The 21,605-nt window shown below is 43.0% G+C and overlaps 1 protein-coding gene across 1 annotated transcript in view; it reads right to left on the reverse strand.

Moving 5' to 3' along the window:
- Window positions 1–214: 214 nt before the first annotated feature.
- The window catches only part of LOC143982334 (fatty acid-binding protein, heart-like), a 41,690-nt gene continuing 20,299 nt past the window's right edge, over window positions 215–21,605 (reverse strand). Inside the window, exons 2-4 of the mRNA XM_077480964.1 lie at window positions 18,675–18,847; window positions 6,652–6,753; window positions 215–1,760 (exon numbers count right to left, since the gene is read on the reverse strand). Coding sequence (XP_077337090.1) covers window positions 1,710–1,760; window positions 6,652–6,753; window positions 18,675–18,847 — 326 coding nt within the window. The 3' untranslated portion in view covers window positions 215–1,709. The remainder of the gene's footprint in view (window positions 1,761–6,651; window positions 6,754–18,674; window positions 18,848–21,605) is intronic.

Consider the following 21,605-nt stretch of genomic DNA (forward strand, 5'->3'; position numbering starts at 1 on the left):
TTCGAATGCAGCACTGCTCAAACATGTTAAAAATTTTGGAAGAAAAAAAATAAATAAAAAATAATAAAATAAAAAGTTGCAGAAAGGCCAACCACCTCAAAATGTCTTCCCACTAATCTGTTGAACAGCATACAGGAGCTAAAATTATTATAATTATACTGTACAGAAGTCATGAGAATTACAAGCACAAAATACATTTACTGCAAGTCAAATATTGTTTAGCAAAACAGGAGTTTATTTGGCATGGAATTCTTGTCTACAAAACACATTCAGGTGTAGGAATACAATAGTTTTGACAAATCAATGTTGACAGAAGTGTTTACAGGTCTCTTTACAATATGGCCACCAAGCAAACCATAAGTTTCAGTGCTTGTTACCTCTGACTCTGAACAATCTATAGGAATGGTTTAGCCAGTAGAAGATATGAGGGCACTCAAGTTTTTGAAGCATTTTAGGAAAACCTATAGCTAGACTTTGTAAGCTATGTTGTATGCACAAGTTTTAAAAGATATAATATATATATATATTTATATATATATATTTTTTTTAACCAAGAGTTAGCCCAATGGGGAAATTAGGAGTATGAACACTGGTAGCCAACAAATATATGCACATAGAATATTTTAATACTTGTGTTGGTGTGTTTAGTTCAGTACACATCCTGCTACATTTTTATAATACAAAGTTATCGGCTTTTAATGTTTCAAAGTAAATACAGTTTAAACAAGTCCAAGTAATCCAAGGACTTCTCTAGTACTAATAAAATGTTTTAAGTTTCATGGACTAGTGTACCCAGCCACAAACTCCAAATGTATGTGGCTGAATGTTGAGTTTTGGGAAGATTTGGTGTTAATGGGCTCATTTCACAAGCCACTGAAAGAGCCAACGTGCTGTGCAGAATGCAGTGACCCGGTCAGATTAGTGTAAGGGGAATTATAATATAGATTGTGAGATCTAGCCAACTGTTTTTTGCCTTCTTGTATAAATCCTATATACACACACAATGTAGGAGAGAAAATAGCCTATTGAAACATGGGCCTTTTGCCTTGTATAAACTATATGAAAATGTAGGCAATAGCTGAGTGAAACTTGGGCCTCATCAATGCAGCTTCAACCCCTTGACTATTGGTGGCATGGTGGATTAAAAAGTCTTGCTTGCTGCCTGATTAATGTGCATGCGAAAGGTTACATGGCAACACATGTAAATACGCATTCAATGAACCACGCCTAAAAAAGTAGAGAGGTAAATGGGATAGCACAATTTCTAAGCTGAGCAAAGAAAGGATTACTAAACAGGGTGCACACATTTCCTGCTTCCACCATGCATTAATGCCAGGTAATAAAAGCACCTTTAAAATCCAAAAGAGACAGAGAATGACATAAAAGAAACAATACTGTAATGTTATACAAGAATGATCCTGTAGCAAGTGTGAATTCTTCCCTTTGTGATGGTTCAGTGGTTACGTAGGGGGTGTTCCACCCCCCCCCCCCCCCCCCAAAAGTAGTCAGCCATGAGAATACAAAAACTGCAAAATAGACGTCTTTGGCACAAACATTAGAGCACGTAATCAGTCAGTGCTTCAGACTTTCCAAGGATTCATAATACTGTTGTGGCCCAGATGGCACTAGAGGAAACAAGTAGTGAAAGAATTAAAGGTTAGAAAAAAAAAATCTTGTAGACATTGAACTTAGGGCAACGTAGCTTGTTCTCAGACTTTTTCATAGTGACGAGTGCTGACAACATCTCCCAGGGTTAGAGTCTGTTAAGACACAAAGGAAAAGTGTTCAGAAATGTTCAGTGCTTGGTTTGCAGAATGTTATACAGTAAATACCCACCTACATACAGCCCGAGCCCACCAAGTATTTCACTTACAGTATATGTAAATAGGACTTTTGTCAAAAGGCAGTGGCCTAGGTCATATCCATCCTGCAACAGAAAATGTCCCATTTCCCTATAGAGATAAAACATACACTGTGGGGGTTATTTACAAAAGGCAAATCCACTTTGCACTACAAGTGCAGTCGCTGTAAATCTGATGGGGGAGCTCTGAAATGAGGGGAAGCTCTGCTGATATTATCCAATCATGTGCAAGCCAAGTGGATTTGCCTTTCGTAAATAACACCCACTGTCTGCTTTCTTCATATTGTATACCTTTAGAAGCATTCAAGTAGGTGGTGATGTAGCACCCCGATGTCTAGGCAGGGTTGCTCCTAAATTTACCTGCCAGGTATAGTTGCCTTGGACAATTGTTATGGCTCAATTGATTTCCCACTAAGCCTGGAATTGCTGCACCTGTCGGGTGTCCAGGTACCTGGTGACATTGGATAAGATAAGGGTGACGCAAGGACAGATGAGTATATGGGGTGTCTCAGACAATGGGCAGGGGTTCTCTTGGAACCATGGGAGAACCTATATAATTGGGTGGAGTCAACGATCAGGGTTCTGTGCCACCTGGACATGTGTTGTGTTGTCAGAGTTTGGGCCTATCCCAAGCACATCTGGCTGCTAGGCTGTCTGAGGGCCTATCCAGAAGCAAGAGATCAGTGTAGGGTTGGGATTGCAGTCCAACCAGAAGAAGTGACGGTTCTGCCAGCCGGAGAACCTGTAGTGGTCGGAAGTAGAGGGGAATCTGTCACCACTAAGGGACCATTCGCCTTGTTACCAGGGACCACAGTGAGTAGTTGAAGTACTGGAGCAGTGTTCTCATCAACCAGGGACAGTGAAGAATTAGGAAATTTCAGCAGGTGCCAAGCAAGGAGGCCCAGCCAGTGGGGTGATGCTTGGGGAGTATCAAGCCAGGGACCCATCAGGGAAGTGGGTGTGACACTTGAGGAAGATACTAAAGGTTAGAAGAGCTCACAGGATTCAGTGGCAGTGAATCAGCAAGTTTCGTGAGACTGGGGGCTCAGTGGGCCAAGAATATACAAGTAGTGATTGTATAAAAGTAAAGGAGTTCTTTACAATTTGTGTTAGGAACTGTTCGAAGACTGTTGCCATAGGAGACAGCGCTCCTAAACATGCAGATGTGGTGCCTTTCCCTGCATGGCTATCTACCTGTAGAAGTCTGAGTCTGCTAATTGACATTGCAACTACTAAAGGGTGTCCTGCCCCTAGACTCCCTCTCCCACAGGTCTATTCTTGAATGCAAAGATATTTTCTGAGTGTCTGATGCCCATGAATCTACCTTACATCACACCCACTATGCCTTGCAACCCACTCTACAGAAGGATGTCAGCTGTTCCTGGCTCTGGAGGTGGTCATTAGTCTAAAGCATTTATAAGGAAGCTCAAATGTCCATCATACTAAAAAGGTAAATGTGTAATTTTCTATAGAGCAAGAGATGATTATAACCCATGTTTGTTTTGTCATGTGTCCCATTAGGAAGATTTCCCGTCACTTCCTGTTCCATAGTTAAAACTGCAAAGTGAGGAAATCTCTGGTTGTCGCCAGAACTATTGTCCCCTCCTGTTGTGGTGACAACCTAAAAATGTGGGATTTGGGATTTTTTACTTTCATTTTGGTGATCAGAGTAAACATGACAGGATTTTGACATTAACGGCACTAAAGTACATAGTGTACCACAATGCAGTTGTTCTGTATAGAACTTCTGGCAAGGCCTTGAAACTTTCTGGGACGGACGTTTCCTGCTCTGTTGTGTTGAGCAGATATCCCAGAAACAGCATGTTCTGGGTAGGACACTTTGGATTTTGCAATGTTTAAAAGCCATCGACTTCAACCACAGTCAGGCTTTTGCCAGGTCTTTTACCAGCTGTACCTCCGATGGTGCCGCAAAGAGCAGATCTAGGCAAGGCACTATTTTCATTTTCTTCAACCTCAGAGGGGCCAGAGCTTCCGCTAAGAGTTTGGCAAATATGCGATGGATGCCCAAAAGGAAGAACCCTGCTTTGGAAATGGTACTCTTTTCCCTCCATCTCTGGCAATTTTCTTGTATGGGACTAGGCATTCCTAAGATCCATGGTCACCATTAAGGTTCCTGGTTGAAGACTATTCCAGACTGAAAAGATAGATTCCATGCATTGTATGATTCAGGGGTTTTAGATTTAGACTTTAGATTAGTCAGTCAAAAAACTTCCCAGAAGGTTTTTTGATCAAAGATAGTCGAGTAGAAACCCTTTATATAGGGATTTTTCCTCTGGGACTGCAGTAAAGATCTACCATCTCCCCAGCAATAGTGGGAGAGCACTTGCCTTCTCGGGATCCCTGGGAAGTTTAGTTAATAGAAATCTCTGGAGAAAGACTGAATTCCAGGGAGTAACCACTTACAATGATGTCCAAGACAAATTCATTGGCTGCTGAATGCCATTGAGGTAGGAAATTAGCCAACCTTCCCCCTACAGATGTTCCTGTAGTCACCGTTTTGGGGTTTGACCAGCAAAGCTAAAGATGACATTACTTTGACTTCCCTTTGTGGCCCGTCCAGGGCTTCGGATAATCTTTTCTTGCAGACATTCTCTTCACCCACAAAAATATTTTGCGGAGGTTTACACTTTTCAGTCGGGAAGGTTTTCTTCCTGTCCATTCTATTGCTTTGTCCAAGCCGGTTACTAATAAAAATCTCTGGAAAATGGGAGGTTACATAGTCTCATCTTGGATGCAGGATCCCCGGACTAAGTCTTCATCCAAATAGCCTGTCTCGCTGCCACTGCTAGACCTCCTGATCTTGCTGCCAGTTTGCCAGACTCTGCCAATGCATCCACTATGTAACTGACCATCTTGGAGAGACCTGGTAAGGTTTTCAGAATTTTTTCCTAGGTGTACAATTCTTGATTTGGTCTTGAAGTTGGGAGAGCCAAAAGGCGTGGGGGCGAGCACAGGCTTCAGACTGGTAACACTCATTTCAGGCTAATGTCACCTCTTACCCATATAATCCTTCAGATGGCACATGTCCACAAAGGCCAATGAGGACTTCGAGACTTTAGATAATGGAGCATACAACTTAGAATTCTTGTTCCATACCGCCTGTGAATCATCATTGAAAGGGAACCTCATGGCTAGCTGCAAAGAAGGGCTTCTTTTCTGGGTCTGCCCATTCATTCCTCATGACATCCGACATCACCTGACTGACTGGGAATACCTTGGACTTTCCACCTTAAACCCTGGTACATTAAATCATGTAGATTTTACCTCTGAAATACATTTGAGATCCTTAAAGTAGCCCTCAAGGATCCAAAAATGTAGATTGCATTTGACTTTAACCAGTCTATGCACACTTGACATAGTGGTTCTGTGTATTCCAAGGGCATCTTGGTAGCACATTTTATACACCGCTTCCTAGGAGTGGGCTTTGGTGGTTTGACCTGCCAGAAGACAACAAAGGGGAACCCATGGCGGTGAGAAATAAGCACACTCCATTACACCATGAATACAGTGCACACCTGTTGAAACCAGCAACCCCCTGCTGAGCCCCAGCTAGCAACCACCTAGCCACTATACTGGAGGCAAAGGACAACCGCGGATGCCTACCCGTGTCCTTCACCTCGCAGAGCCTGGGCAGATGAGATGGCATCTTCCTCCTGCATCTGCACTCACATGTGATGGCACCGGCTGGCCATTCATACTCCCCGTGCCTTGAAGGGGCCAGACCTCCCTCACAGCCCAGAGGCTCACACTGCCTTCTCCCTGCTGTAGCCTGAGACATGCCACAGCCAGCCCTTGAGATGGAGCCTCTGGCAGTCCCTCAGCCAACAGGTCTCCTCTGCATGGAAGAAACACTAAGACTGACCAGGGACTTGAGGGACTGTCTTTTTTTTTTAAATATTTTTATTAAGAGTTTTATAACAGACAACACTTAACAACAACTAACACTAACAACAGTGCTTACAGTATACAGAAGGGTTTTGAATGACATAAAGGTATGCATTGCGACAAGGCATTTCAATATTCTACATCTGTAAGGGTATATCACTGGAAGCCCTCAACAGGCACATTATGCTTGATCCCCTGTATGAACTCACAAGAAAACAAAATCCCTTAAAACCCTGGGGGAGGGTGCGAGCAGTGTGATTTGGTCTGCAATGCCTTTTTATACAGCACCTCTTTTTGGTTAATAACATAGAAGCATAAAAGGGTAGAAGGCAAACTTCTCTTTTATAACTCAGTCAGATTTGGGGAGATTTCCCTTCATTTCCTGTCCCACAGTGAAAAAAGAAATGAGAATCCCTGGTTGTCACCAGAACTAGCATCCCCATTGGAAGACTTCCCCCTCTGTTCTGGGGACAGCCCATACATTTTAAATCTATTTGTCTTAACAGTAAGCTGGACAAATCAAGCGCCTTTAGTTATACATCTTAAGCAGAGCAAAACTATTAATATTTAATAATTATTTAAATAATAATATTAATTATTATTTTACTTTAGATTAACATCTAATCCCTATTGCACACGTCTCAATAGAGGGCACTTAATGCTCCCATACAAAAAGTATGCAGTGCTATGTCTATATAAGGGTTAACATTGCTAAGTGGTTTGAAAAAGATAGCTCAGCAAACATAGCTGAGTAATTGTTTGAAGTGAATGGAAGGTCAAAGCAATCTCAACTCAAGTCAGACATAGAGGTCAAACCTGTATAGAATGCCTATGGTTGTCTGTTGTGCAATGTATGTAGGTGGAGCTTATGTAAATATACTTACCAGTACAAGTTTGTCATCATTTACTTCTCGTATTAGTGTGGTTTCTTTCCCATCCCATTTCTGAACTTGTTTCAATTTACCGTCTTCTACAGTTACCAAAGTCTAAAAAAAAAAAAAAAAAAAAAAATTGAAAAAGTTATATATTATACAACAAGTGGTTCTGGGGAATCTCATTTAGTGCTAGAGGTATACAATAAAATATTTAAAAATGCTTTAATAGCACCAACATGACTGGTCTGTGTGAGTGTAAATCACATTCACTTTGATGGTTACCAAGATGAAAGCTGCTGGCATCCTAGCAACCAATGAAGCAAGTCACACTGACAATGGGCAGAGCCTGGGAGAACTCCAAGCCTATATACCACCAAGAACTGGGCCACCTACTGGTAGAAGAGAAAAGTGCAGCAAGGCCAAACTTGGGGAGAAATCAATGGATCACCATCAACCAAGATGGTGATCCATTGGCAATTAAATTTGTGAGGAGCATCCCTGCCTAAACTCCAGGATGCTACATCTGCAGTTCTTGCGGAACACAATTCAGATGGGGGTAAGGCATGCCAACTGGAGCAGTTGACAGACTTGTACTGCTTTGAATGCAGCATAGAAAAGGGAAGTCTCAAACTGGCATATAAAGGCAGTACATCTTTGCACTTTAGCTGTCAGTTTAGCTACATTGAGGCTTGTGTCAATGCATAAATGCATCTTGCCTTCATGTCCATTCTGCTTGCATTAGATATCAGTTTAAAACTCAACTAAACCCATTGCTTGATTTATAGAGATGTGTTGAACTCTAAGAATACAAAATTATAATCAAACTCACTCCCTTCTGTGTCAACAAGTCCAGTGCCCCAACCAACACACCAGTCTTCTTACCAGAAGCCTAGACCTGTCTATTGCTCTATACAAAAATGCTCAAATCCCAGATGGATGGCTCATTCATTCTGAATAGACGTATACAGCATAATTCCATATCACACATAAAGAGCAGAAGATCGGCCATTATGACATCACCACAATGCCCCTTCCTACGGAACACTGGCGTAGATGCCCGTCATGTAGGGAGGAGCATAGTGGTCACATCACACTTGCTTGCAATCCATTTATACTTCTGTTGGCCCACTTTTGCCTCCAGATCACTGCTCTGCAAAAAATAAGTTCTTTAGTAGCCCATGGCCACAATTTAGTGGCCCGCAAACTCGTACTCTGGACCAATGTGTGCATGGATGGACCACTACAAAGAAAAAACCCACAACTTTTCAAGAGTGCCTGAGCTCTGAACGCAGCCAGGGAACACGTTGCATCAAAAGCCCCATGCACACCGGGTGTTTAGCCCCACTGCATGGTGCTCTGGAAATTAGCTGCGTGCACAGGGTCCAGGTGTCCCATCCAGCCATTTGTCACACTGAGAGGTCAACAGCTGCTGCACCCAACAGTAGGAATATTTGGGACAGTATGTGTTCAAAGGGCAAATGCCCAGAACATAGACTTTTTGCAATCTGGTCATTCATCCCTGGGCACATACTGCCCTAAAACGTTTATACCACTAGGTGTCCCTTCTAGCTGCAGCAGCTGTCAGCCTCTCATGTCCTCAAATGCCCTTTATAGTGATGCCTGAGGAAAACCACCAAGTACATACGTGAAATGCACAACTGGGAAACTGGTGCCTTTGAAGTGATTTGCATTTCTGGTGAAAAGGAGACATGAAAAGATCAAAGCCAGATATTTTGCACCATATTAAAATGTCCTTATGATTTGAATCCTAGGACAAGCATTGTATTTTTTTTTTTTAATTTAGGAGGTGCGCAAGCCTTATTATACAGGTCCTTCTCAAAAAATTAGCATATTGTGATAAAGTTCATTATTTTCTGTAATGTACTGATAAACATTAGACTTTCATATATTTTAGATTCATTACACACAACTTGAAGTATTTCAAGCCTTTTCTTGTTTTAATATTGATGATTGCATACAGCTCCTGAAAACCCAAAAATCCTATCTCAAAAAATTAGCATATTTCATCCGACCAATAAAAGAAAAGTGTTTTTAATACAAAAAAAGTCAACCTTCAAATAATTATGTTCAGTTATGCACTCAATACTTGGTCGGGAATCCTTTTGCAGAAATGACTGCTTCAATGCGGCGTGGCATGGAGGCAACCAGCCTGTGGCACTGCTGAGGTGTTATGGAGGCCCAGGATGCTTCGATAGTGGCCTTAAGCTCATCCAGAGTGTTGGGTCTTGCATCTCTCAACTTTCTCTTCCCAATATCCCACAGATTCTCTATGGGGTTCAGGTCAGGAGAGTTGGCAGGCCAATTGAGCACAGTAATACCATGGTCAGTAAACCATTTACCAGTGGTTTTGGCACTGTGAGCAGGTGCCAGGTCGTGCTGAAAAATGAAATCTTCATCTCCATAAAGCTTTTCAGCAGATGGAAGCATGAAGTGCTCCAAAATCTCCTGATAGCTAGCTGCATTGACCCTGCCCTTGATAAAACACAGAGGACCAACACCAGCAGCTGACATGGCACCCCAGACCATCACTGACTGTGGGTACTTGACACTGGACCTCAGGCATTTTGGCATTTCCCTCTCCCCAGTCTTCCTCCAGACTCTGGCACCTTGATTTCCGAATGACATGCAAAATTTGCTTTCATCCGAAAAAAGTACTTTGGACCACTGAGCAACAGTCCAGTGCTGCTTCTCTGTAGCCCAGGTCAGGCGCTTCTGCCGCTGTTTCTGGTTCAAAAGTGGCTTGACCTGGGGAATGCGGCACCTGTAGCCCATTTCCTGCACACGCCTGTTCACGGTGGCTCTGGATGTTTCTACTCCAGACTCAGTCCACTGCTTCCGCATATCCTCCAAGGTCTGGAATCGGTCCTTCTCCACAATCTTCTTCAGAGTCCAGTCACCTCTTCTCGTTGTGCAGCGTTTTCTGCCACACTTTTTCCTTCCCACAGACTTCCCACTGAGGTGCCTTGATACAGCACTCTGGGAACAGCCTATTTGTTCAGAAATTTCTTTCTGTGTCTTACCCTCTTGCTTGAGGGTGTCAATGATGGCCTTCTGGACAGCAGTCAGGTCGGCAGTCTTACCCATGATTGCGGTTTTGAGTAATGAACCAGGCTGGGAGTTTTTAAAAGCCTCAGGAATCTTTTGCAGGTGTTTAGAGTTAATTAGTTGATTCAGATGATTAGGTTAATAGCTTGTTTAGAGAACCTTTTCATGATATGCTAATTTTTTGAGATAGGAATTTTGGGTTTTCATGAGCTGTATGCCAAAATCATCAATATTAAAACAAGAAAAGGCTTGAACTACTTCAGTTGTGTGTAATGAATCTAAAATATATGAAAGTCTAATGTTTATCAGTACATTACAGAAAATAATGAACTTTATCACAATATGCTAATTTTTTGAGAAGGACCTGTATATAAAAGAAAGGTTAAAGTAGACATATTTGGCATTCTTTTCCCAAATTTGGCTTTCCTTACAAATACACTGCTGCCCAAGCCAGCAAGTACATTTTTTCCAACCCTCTCATAACAGCCACATGCAAAATACTTTCCATTCCAAAACCTCAGCAATAGCTGTCTACTTCTTTCCAAGGTTGCTGAGGTCACATGACAGATATACCTCTTGGCAAAGTGTACAGTTTGTCTTTAAAGCACGGAATACACAGCCAGACACATTGCTAACATTTGAGTGAACACACCATCCTAATTAAGGCTAACCCCAATAGGCTCAGGACCCCATTCACACCAGGTAGATCTGTAGCAGTGGGTTTATTAGAGGTGCATTGCATTAAAGCAGCCTATTAATTTGAATGGGCTGCCTGATGCACTACAATAGATGTAAAACAAAACAAACAAAAACACACACACACCTGTACCTGACGCATTACAACACAATGCTGGTACAAAGATGCGTTGTGGGTTGTCATTTTAAAATAAAAATAAAGTGCAGCCCCCTAAATATAAAGTGGTACTTTAGTCAGAAAATTTGCAGGTATAGCTATGCAACACTTTTAAATAAGGGCCTATACAGCAATACACTCACCCTGCTCTGCATATGCTCAATTGCTCCAATTTTTGGCATGGACTGAAATCAGGGCCACTAGAGGCCAATCTGACAGACTCAAGATTTACTGCTGTTCAGGGACTCTGGGCATCAACAAAATGGCAGCCTCCAGCAAGTAAAGACAGGAACAATGAACAATGTTGGAGGCAATGTATAGCACACATTCATTTTGGTGGCATAATTTATTAGTGTGGAATGTTCCTTGCTAAAGAACTTTTTTAGTATGAAGTTATGGGTAAAGTTCTGCTTTAAAGTGATTGTAAAGACTATAATCCCCTCCCCCCCTTTTTATACTTACCTCCTCTGTGCAGTTGGATTTGCACAGAAGGAAGAGAAATTAATGTTCACTTTAGGGCTGTCGCCATTTTGGAAACTCTCCGAATATATTACATTTTTGGTTTTGGGATTAGGCCTCAGGCATACTGGACGTTATTACAGCTGCTGTTTTTGGCTTCAGGCATTTTTCTGCAGCCAGTAAACACCCCAGCATGTTATGCTATGTGTATGTACACATAGGCTGTTAGTTTTGTCAGGGGTGTTTTCTGGCTGGAAAACCCAGAACTAGTGTTTTTTTTGTTTTTTTATATCTTTCATCATCATCTGTAAAAGCATTTTAACTTTGCTAAAAAGGTTCAAAAATGCATTCTACAGCTAATGCTACTGGCATTTTTACAATGCCCAGTGTGTATTAGGCCTCACGTAACTTTGCAGTGAGTTTCCAATAGCTCCCCCCCCCCTTTAATGGATCAAAAAAACGCTGGTGAGCCATATTTGAGAGTTTATCAGTATTTGACATTGGAGCTTTTTACAGCTGAAAAACTCATCAGAACCCACTAGTTATGGGGGAGGGGGGGGTCAACTTGCTGACCCTGCTATAGCCAAATGACAGCTGCAGCATGGTCAGATAACTCTGGGAGGGTGTACAATAAACATCCATGACTGATGGCGGCTGTTTACCATGTGGTCGCTCTGTCCAATGGAGCGATCACTAGTAAACAAAATGGCGTCATGTCCAGTCCCTCTCTCCTCCTCTCTGTACAGATCTGGGGGGGAGAGATCAGTGGCAGCAGAGCTGTGGGCTGGATGTGTAGTGCCCCCAGCAGCTAGCCATCCATACTCATCCATCCCGGCTCATCCATGCCACTAAAAAAAGTGTAATAGGTAGTCAAATTAGATTTGAAACTTATGCCCCTAGAACACCTGATGGTGCTCCCTGCAAGTGAGTCCTCTGTATGTGGCCACGCTGTGGAAAAGTCTCACATGTGGTATTACCATACTCAGGAATAGGAGAATCTAGTTTGGTGTGCAACTTTTGGTATTTACATGCTTTGCGTTAGAAACATTGTTTAACCACTTCAGCCCCAGGAGGATATTACCCCCTTCCTTACCAGAGCACTTTTTGCGATATGACACTGCGTCGCTTTAACTGACAATTGCGTGGTCATGCGATGTTGCACCCAAACAAAAATTGAGGTCCTTTTTTCCCCCCACAAATAGTGCTTTATTTTGGTGGTATTTGATCACCTCTGTGGTTTCTATTTTTTGCGCTATAAACAAAAAAGGAGTGACAATTTTGAAAAAATAAATTAATAATAATAATAAAAAAAAAAAAAAAAAAAAAAAATCGCAATAAGCGTATATTGACTGGTTTGTGCAAAAGTTATAGCATCTACAAAATAGGGGATAGATTTATGGCTTTTTTTAATATTTTTTTCTACTAGTAATGGCGGTGATCTGCGATTTTTTTTGTGACTGCGACTTTATGGCAGACACATTTTTGGGACCGTACACATTTACACAGTGATCGGTGCTATAAAATTGCACTGATTACTGTGTAAATGTGACTGGCAGGGAAGGGGTTTACACCAGGGGGCGCTGCAGGGGTTAATATGTTCCCTATGGGAGTGATTATAACTGTGGGGGGAGGGGACCGATCGGTGTTCCTCTGTACTGGGAACACACCATCGGTCTCCTCTCCACTGACAGGATGTGGATCTGTGTGTTTATATACACAGATCCACGGTCCTGTTGTGTTCCCGGCCAATCGCGGGTGCCCGGCGGACATTGCAGTCGCCGGGCACCGGGTCCTCAGCGATGCCGCAGGTGCTTTCCCCCTAGACGGGCGGGATTGAGAGAACGTCATATGACGCCCGTCCAGGATGGAAGATCCCATCTGTGGGCGTCATATGACTATTCGCCAGGGCTGAAGTGGTTAAATGGACAAAAAAACAAAAAAAAAACAAACACACACACCCCAAAACCACCACCTCACCAGGGATCATTTGTACTTTCCTGGCTTGTTAGGGTCTCAAGAAATTAGATAGGCCATCAGTACTTCAGGTGTGATAAATTTTCAGAGATTGGCACCATAGCTTGTGAACTTGTGAACTTTCACAAAGAACAAATATACACCGATTTGTTTTTTTTACCAAAGATATGTAGCAGTGTAAATTTTGGACAAAATATATGAAGAAAAATGACTAATTTGCAAAATTTTATAACAGAAAAGAAATGCATTTGTTTACAGAATTTGGTCTTTTCTTTTATAGTGCAAAAAAAAATAAAAAAAAAAAAAAACCCAGTGGTGATTGAATGCCACCAAAAGAAAGCTCTATTTGTGTGAGAAAAAAATAAAAAAAAAAAATAATTCATATAGGTACAGTGTTGCAAAACTGAGCAATAGTCATTCAAAATGTGAGCACCAAAAGCTGAAAATTGGTCTGTTAGGAAGGGGGTTCAAGTGTCCAGTGGTCAAGTGGTTAAAGCCAAAAAACTGCTGATAACAGCCTATGTGTGCATGGACAGACCAACATGGAGTCTGACTGTATAACAAAAATACCCAGACACCACACATGTCTGAAGCCTAAAACAGCTGCTGTAAAAAATGTCCCATGTGCATGAGGCCTGAATGTCACTTATGCTTCAGTTTCCTTTTGTTACAATCAGTGTATAGCACCTATCTTTGGATAATGTTGTTTGACAACCTCAGCCATGGAGAACACTGCTGCTGTCATTCAAAGCATAACAAAGACAAGCAAAAGTTATGTTTGAGCGTCACATTTAGTGTCACATTTAGTGAACCTTGGTAACAGAATTATACATTGAGGAAACAAGTACTCAATGAAGCCTACTTTAAAGTGAACCTGTCAGGACTGTTATGTTGCAGCCAAGGCCCCCTATCCAGCACCGGAGACTGCCATTCTAGTTCATTTAGGGCAGATCTTAGCAGCGTTATGCATGGTGACATTCATATCCCGAAACAGGTGCTGCATCTGGAATCATGTAGTTGTAGCCCCCACTGCTGCATGGGAGCCTTGCTGTACAACTTCAGCCAAAACAATTTCCAGTATGACATTACTCATCTGTTGGTGACAATTTGTCTGTGCTCACACAGCTGGTGTAGCAGTCTGGAGAGTTTGAGATCCACTTTTATGCTCTTTCTGCAGGTCTTCCAGGCCAGATATTCCGGTTGGTCAGTGCCAGGACAGAATCACCCTAATCTGTCTTGGATGCCCTTGGTATAATTCAAATCTGTCCCTATAACTTGCCATACAGTGATTGAAATGTGTCCAGTTAAGCAGGGGCTGGCTGAATTTTGATCAGTGCACGGCCATCCCTGCGCAACAGAAGTAGATCCTATGATCAGCTGCAGCCACTAATCAGTGTAATCTGACAGCACCAAGTCTGTCAGGATACAATGTCCCAGCAAGGGGGAATTCCTCAAGCCATCTCAATTGTGTGAATTTTCGCTCAATTTGCTGGCTGAAAATAAAATAAGTCTGTAACATTATCCATTAGTGGCTGCTTTTACACATACATGGTTCAATGGATCACAAAGCAAAGTGCAATATGTCAGTTTTTGTGAATGAGTGAGCAGCACTGTTGGGCTGTTATGTGGCACAGGTCCCGACATTGCTACTCAAGCAAAAGCTCATACAGCACTGTAATCCATCTGCTGGGCTGTGTACATGTAAAAGCCACCTCTGACAGACATGCAGCGCTGCAACTCCGATCTGTTGCCATTCTGAATGGACAATCAGTGCTGCCTGTTCATATGTAATGCTCCTACAGCTGATTTCACATCATACATGGCATCAGCAAATACTTTCCACAGAGCCACAGCTCTGCGCCCTTTTACTAGTATAATTGAACAAGCAGCACTGATTGTCATCCATAATAGTGACAGATCACACAGCTTACAGATGGGAATAAAAATGGTTCTCCTAGAAAATTACTATTCCAGGTTTAATTAAAATCCGTAACCAGGCTTGTGAGGCAGGGTCAGCTGCTGACTGGTTTAGAGAATAGCTTCTGGTAATAGTTGACAAATATGTCAAGAACGTCATTGGGGTGAGATACTAATGAGCCAGTTGAGTTGCTCAGTTTGTATACATGTGGCAGTTTAACCGTATGGTCAAGTTTTCTGGCAAACATAGTTGAAGCAGAGTTACTAAATACGTTTAGAACTGTAAATATGGTGACCTAAAAGTTGCTTCAATTACAGACCAGAACATTTAACTTGGAGCATGTTACACACCAAGTAGTCTTTTTGGGATCATAGCACGAAGCCTGCTAAAAAAAAAAAAAAAAAAAAAAAAAAAAAAACACCCCATTGTAATACAACCCCAGTAAACGTAAGGGTCACAAGGCTGAAATCCTCAGTTAAGGTACTATTCATTTTAATATACAGTGCTTTACAGAGAACTGAGCCATTCATGTCTGTCCCTGCTCCTGAAAGCTTACAGTCTACAGCCTTGGCCAAAAGTTTTGGCAAAAAAACTAATTTTCACAAAGTCTGCTGCGTCAGTGTTTAGATCTTTGTCAGATGTTACTATGGTATACTGAAGTATAATTACAAGCATTTCAAAAGTGTCAAAGGCTTTTGACAAAAACACATTAAGTTTATGCAAAGAGTCAATATTTGTAGTGGACCCTTTAAGACCTCTGCAATTCTCCCTGGGATGCTGCCAATCAACTTCTGCGCCACATCCTGACTGATGGCAGCACATTCTTACATAATCAATGCTTTCAGTTTGTCAAAATTTGTGGGGGTTTTGTTCACCCGCCGTGAGGATTGACCACAAGATCACTGGGATTAAGGTCTGGGGAGTTTGTTGGCCATGGACCCCAAACCACTTTATCACTTAAGGTTTTTTTTGTGTGCATGAGGCCTATCTGAAGCCAAAAACCAGTAGCTTTAAAGACTTTCAGTGTGCAAGAGGCCTTATGGCAATGTGCTCCATGCTAGAAAAGGCATTGCGTGTCAAAATGTTCTTGGGGGTTGGGAGAAGTTGCTCTGGGGATGTTTGGTACCATTCTTTATCCATGGCTGTGTTCTTAGGCAAAAGTGTGAGCCCACTCCCTTGGCTGAGAAGCAACTCCGGACATGAATGGTCTCAGAATGCTTGATTATCCTGGAGAGAAGAGGTTCCTTGCTGCCCTTCTTGACACCAGGCCAGTCTCAAAGTCGTCACCTCACTGTGCATTCAGAGGCACTCACATCTGCCTGCTGCCATTTCTGAGCAAGCTCTGCACTGGTGGTGCCCCAATTCCACAGCTGAATCAATTGTAAGAGACAGTCCTGGCACTTTTTGGGCTTTGACACCCTGAAGCTTTCACAAAATGTCATGGAAATGTTTTGCTATGAGATTAAAGTTGCTTTTCAATGCAAAGAGACTTGGCAATTTGTATTAACTCCAGAATGTTATGAAGCGATGCAATGAATTGCAATCATAAAAACTGAGGCAGCAGACTGAAAATTATATATTTTGGACACATATGCACTTTCTAGAAAGCTTAAACAGTATTAGTGGCAACATCTAGGCATCTTGACTTTATAGCAATGCTCCATTTCCCAACCAAGTATCCAATAAAGGTAGCCAAGGAGCGCTCTGGATAGTGGGAGGGCAGTGCAAAGCTCTGATGTCAAATAAAGTGGAGTGACAAAGGAATGAAGCTCACTACCGTTATGCTTCCAGTCACAGTATGGGGCATATCTAGGATGACCTGGGCTTGGGGAATATATGTAAACCCAACATTCCATGTGCCTGCTGTACCATGTACTTGTATGAAAAGCATCTTATTCTTCATGTATTGCTTCCTTTGTGTGAATTCCCAGGTGTCAGTCCCTCTGCTTTCCTATTAGAAACTGACCACACTAGACTGAAGAGCACAGTGTGGTCAGTTTTCTGTCTGTGCCAATAAAAACTAATTTTCACAAAGTCTGCTGCGTCAGTGTTTAGATCTTTGTCAGATGTTACTATGGTATACTGAAGTATAATTACAAGCATTTCAAAAGTGTCAAAGGCTTTTGACAAAAACACATTAAGTTTATGCAAAGAGTCAATATTTGTAGTGGACCCTTTAAGACCTCTGCAATTCTCCCTGGGATGCTGCCAATCAACTTCTGCGCCACATCCTGACTGATGGCAGCACATTCTTACATAATCAATGCTTTCAGTTTGTCAAAATTTGTGGGGGTTTTGTTCACCCGCCGTGAGGATTGACCACAAGATCACTGGGATTAAGGTCTGGGGAGTTTGTTGGCCATGGACCCCAAACCACTTTATCACTTAAGGTTTTTTTTGTGTGCATGAGGCCTATCTGAAGCCAAAAACCAGTAGCTTTAAAGACTTTCAGTGTGCAAGAGGCCTTATGGCAATGTGCTCCATGCTAGAAAAGGCATTGCGTGTCAAAATGTTCTTGGGGGTTGGGAGAAGTTGCTCTGGGGATGTTTGGTACCATTCTTTATCCATGGCTGTGTTCTTAGGCAAAAGTGTGAGCCCACTCCCTTGGCTGAGAAGCAACTCCGGACATGAATGGTCTCAGAATGCTTGATTATCCTGGAGAGAAGAGGTTCCTTGCTGCCCTTCTTGACACCAGGCCAGTCTCAAAGTCGTCACCTCACTGTGCATTCAGAGGCACTCACATCTGCCTGCTGCCATTTCTGAGCAAGCTCTGCACTGGTGGTGCCCCAATTCCACAGCTGAATCAATTGTAAGAGACAGTCCTGGCACTTTTTGGGCTTTGACACCCTGAAGCTTTCACAAAATGTCATGGAAATGTTTTGCTATGAGATTAAAGTTGCTTTTCAATGCAAAGAGACTTGGCAATTTGTATTAACTCCAGAATGTTATGAAGCGATGCAATGAATTGCAATCATAAAAACTGAGGCAGCAGACTGAAAATTATATATTTTGGACACATATGCACTTTCTAGAAAGCTTAAACAGTATTAGTGGCAACATCTAGGCATCTTGACTTTATAGCAATGCTCCATTTCCCAACCAAGTATCCAATAAAGGTAGCCAAGGAGCGCTCTGGATAGTGGGAGGGCAGTGCAAAGCTCTGATGTCAAATAAAGTGGAGTGACAAAGGAATGAAGCTCACTACCGTTATGCTTCCAGTCACAGTATGGGGCATATCTAGGATGACCTGGGCTTGGGGAATATATGTAAACCCAACATTCCATGTGCCTGCTGTACCATGTACTTGTATGAAAAGCATCTTATTCTTCATGTATTGCTTCCTTTGTGTGAATTCCCAGGTGTCAGTCCCTCTGCTTTCCTATTAGAAACTGACCACACTAGACTGAAGAGCACAGTGTGGTCAGTTTTCTGTCTGTGCCAATATGTGCCCCCCCCCCCCCCCCCCTGCACAGCCATTCACACGGAAAATCAGTGGACTTCAGTTTCTCCTCCCCCAGCTTCTTATGCAGCTGAGAACAAAGGGTATGTAGTTAAAAAACAAAAACAAAAAAACACCCCTATGAAGCATATGTGTCTACCTTTCTTGCTGCCACATATGCGATTGGCAAGAGGTTAAATTGTTAACATGTTTTGCACTGTAAAGAGATGGAACATACAAACTCATTCATGGGAGTTGTTCCTATAACCAGAGCAGGGCAACCATTCTAAAGAGATTGGGCAGCAAAGTATTCATTTTTTTACCTTAGTTTTTCTGTCATCTGCTGTAACTTCATCAAATTCCTCATTGAGTTTAAACTTGACTTCTGTGTTCTTGAAGGTGCTCTGTGTCTGTATCACAACAACATCCCCATCTAAACTGATTATAGTTGTGGGTTTGGTGACACTTGCAATCTGGCGGGTGGCAAAACCCACACCTGAGAGAAAAAACAAAAAAAAAATAATTATTATTACAATCTCAGCCTTCCATGAATGGAAGGACATTCTGCTGCTAATGTTTTTAATACATCTATTGCTTCTATGCACCACATGCATGTACACCTGTAGGCAAAAATATAGCAAACACTCCCACCTGCTCCAATAATGTATAGATCATTGGAATAAGCTTTGTTGTGTTAACAGCCCAGTCTGAACCCAGGTGAGGGAGCCTGCCAACAAGCCATCACTTTATTGGGCCAATTATCTGTGGCCTTGGCATTTCTTGCCCTGCATGTATGTGTGACTGCAGGGCATTCCTTCCTCAGCCACAAATGATTGGCCCAGTACAGTGATAACTTCCCCGACAGGCTCCCCATCTAGGTTCAGACTAGAAGCAAAATACACGCAAGCTCATCTCTACTCACATCCATGTTACAATCTTCTTGTACAACCTCCTTTAGCCCTACCAACTACTATGTAGTGCAAGGGCTTCACAGATTGCATAGTTTAGATCAGTGCTCGACAAAACCCGGTCGCCAGGTCGCATTGGCGACTAGAATCAGCGACCTTGCGCCTGGGGCAGCATAGCTGGGGGTATCCCGTCTCCGTGGACCCCCCGCGCGATCGCGTCGGGCCGCACCGCAGGCGGCCGGTAATTGAGCCCCCGGCTTTGAGGCCTTCTGTGATCCTATGGTTCCTTCTGGAATCTGGCGCCCTCTTGTGGTGGCCGTTGGAATTACAGCCAACAATGCTAATGGGATTGCCTGCCAGTCTTTCTCCATCCCTTTACTTAGAACTAGGGATGAGCTTCGTGTTCGAGTCGAACGCATGTTCGACTTGAACATTGGTCGTTCGTGCGTTCGCCGAATTCCGAACGTTTGGGCCGTTCGCGGCAAAATTCGTGTGGCCCACAATGCACTGCGATGGCGCAATGCATTGCTGTCTCACGATTGGCCAAGCATGCACTGTGACCCCGCATGCTTGGCCAATCGCAGCGCCAGTGGCGGGAAGAGCAATGGTTGGCCACAGGCATCCTGCCTGTGGCCAATCATAGCTCAGACTGTGTAGTGCACGCCCCACACTATATAAAGCTGCCTTTCAGGCGGCCTCGTGTAGTGTTTGTTAGCATCTGAAGCAGTGGGTGTTCTATGTACCTTCAACACAGTTACACACCAATCGTTTTTGGCTGATTTACTATTTTGCTCTTGTGTAGTGGTTACTGTCTGTGCCCTGACCGCAGTATACACCACTATATTCACCTCACCTATATAGCTAGTGATCTAGCTTTAATAATAGAGCTTGCAGTCAGTAGTGTTAGTGCGTGCTGTCTGCGTGCTCTGTACCCAGTACATACCACTATATACACCTACATAGCTGTTCTCTATTTGAGCCCGATTGTCATTTGCTGGAGTTATTGGAAGTTGTGTGTGCCTCCAGCACAGCACAGTATAAATCTGTATATACCCTTTTAACTCTGCTGTTTTCTTGTTATTGTCTGCGTGCCCTGACCGCAGTATACACCGTGATATTCACCTCACCTATATAGCTAGTGGTCCATCTTTAACAATAGAGCTTGCAGTCAGCAGTGTCACTCAGGAGATAGTGCGTGCTGTGTGCCTGCTCTGTACCCAGTACATACCGCTATTATCCACCTACATAGCTGTTCTCTATTTGGGCCCGATTGGCATCTGCTGGAGTTATTGGAAGTTGTGTGTGCTTCCAGCACAGCACAGTATACATCTGTATATACCCCTTTAACTCTGCTGTTTTCTTGTTATTGTCTGCGTGCCCTGACCGCAGTATACACCGTGATATTCACCTCACCTATATAGCTAGTGGTCCATCTTTAACAATAGAGCTTGCAGTCAGCAGTGTCACTCAGGAGATAGTGCGTGCTGTGTGCCTGCTCTGTACCCAGTACATACCGCTATTATCCACCTACATAGCTGTTCTCTATTTGGGCCCGATTGACATCTGCGGGAGTTATTGGAAGTTGTGTGTGCTTCCAGCACAGCACAGTATACATCTGTATATACCCCTTTAACTCTGCTGTTTTCTTGTTATTGTCTGCGTGCCCTGACCGCAGTATACACTGTGATATTCACCTCACCTATATAGCTAGTGGTCCATCTTTAACAATAGAGCTTGCAGTCAGCAGTGTCACTCAGGAGATAGTGCGTGCTGTGTGCCTGCTCTGTACCCAGTACATACCGCTATTATCCACCTACATAGCTGTTCTCTATTTGGGCCCGATTGACATCTGCTGGAGTTATTGGAAGTTGTGTGTGCTTCCAGCACAGCACAGTATACATCTGTATATACCCCTTTAACTCTGCTGTTCTATAAAAAAGGCATCTGCAGGAGTTAGTGGGTGTTGTGTGCCTCCAGCACAATATAAACTACCCAACTACTGTTTTACCCAACTCCCTTCAGGCCATTACCATGTCTGGAAGGCCAGCAAGGAGAGGCAGACAGGCGCGAGCCGATAAAAGAGGGCAAGCAGGCTCTGTGTCTAGAGACAACAGTGCTGGTCGTGGACGCGGTGCATTGTCATCAGCACGTGGCCATGGGACATGCTTGTCCTTCTTTTCTGCAGCTGGACATGTTGAACCGCAACATGTCAACGACTTGGTAGAGTGGATGACCAAGCCCTCTTCATCCTCCTCATCCTCTCTCACCCAGTCTCAGGGTAGTAGAAAAGCAGCTGCCAACACATCGTCGTCCCTCCTCTCAATGTCATCATCAGTGACTCCTTCC

The sequence above is a fragment of the Lithobates pipiens genome, unplaced genomic scaffold (genome assembly GCF_037356315.1).
Source record: "Lithobates pipiens isolate NorthernLeopardFrog02 unplaced genomic scaffold, aLitPip1_a1.2 Scaffold_16, whole genome shotgun sequence".
Classification (NCBI taxonomy): Eukaryota; Metazoa; Chordata; class Amphibia; order Anura; family Ranidae; genus Lithobates; species Lithobates pipiens.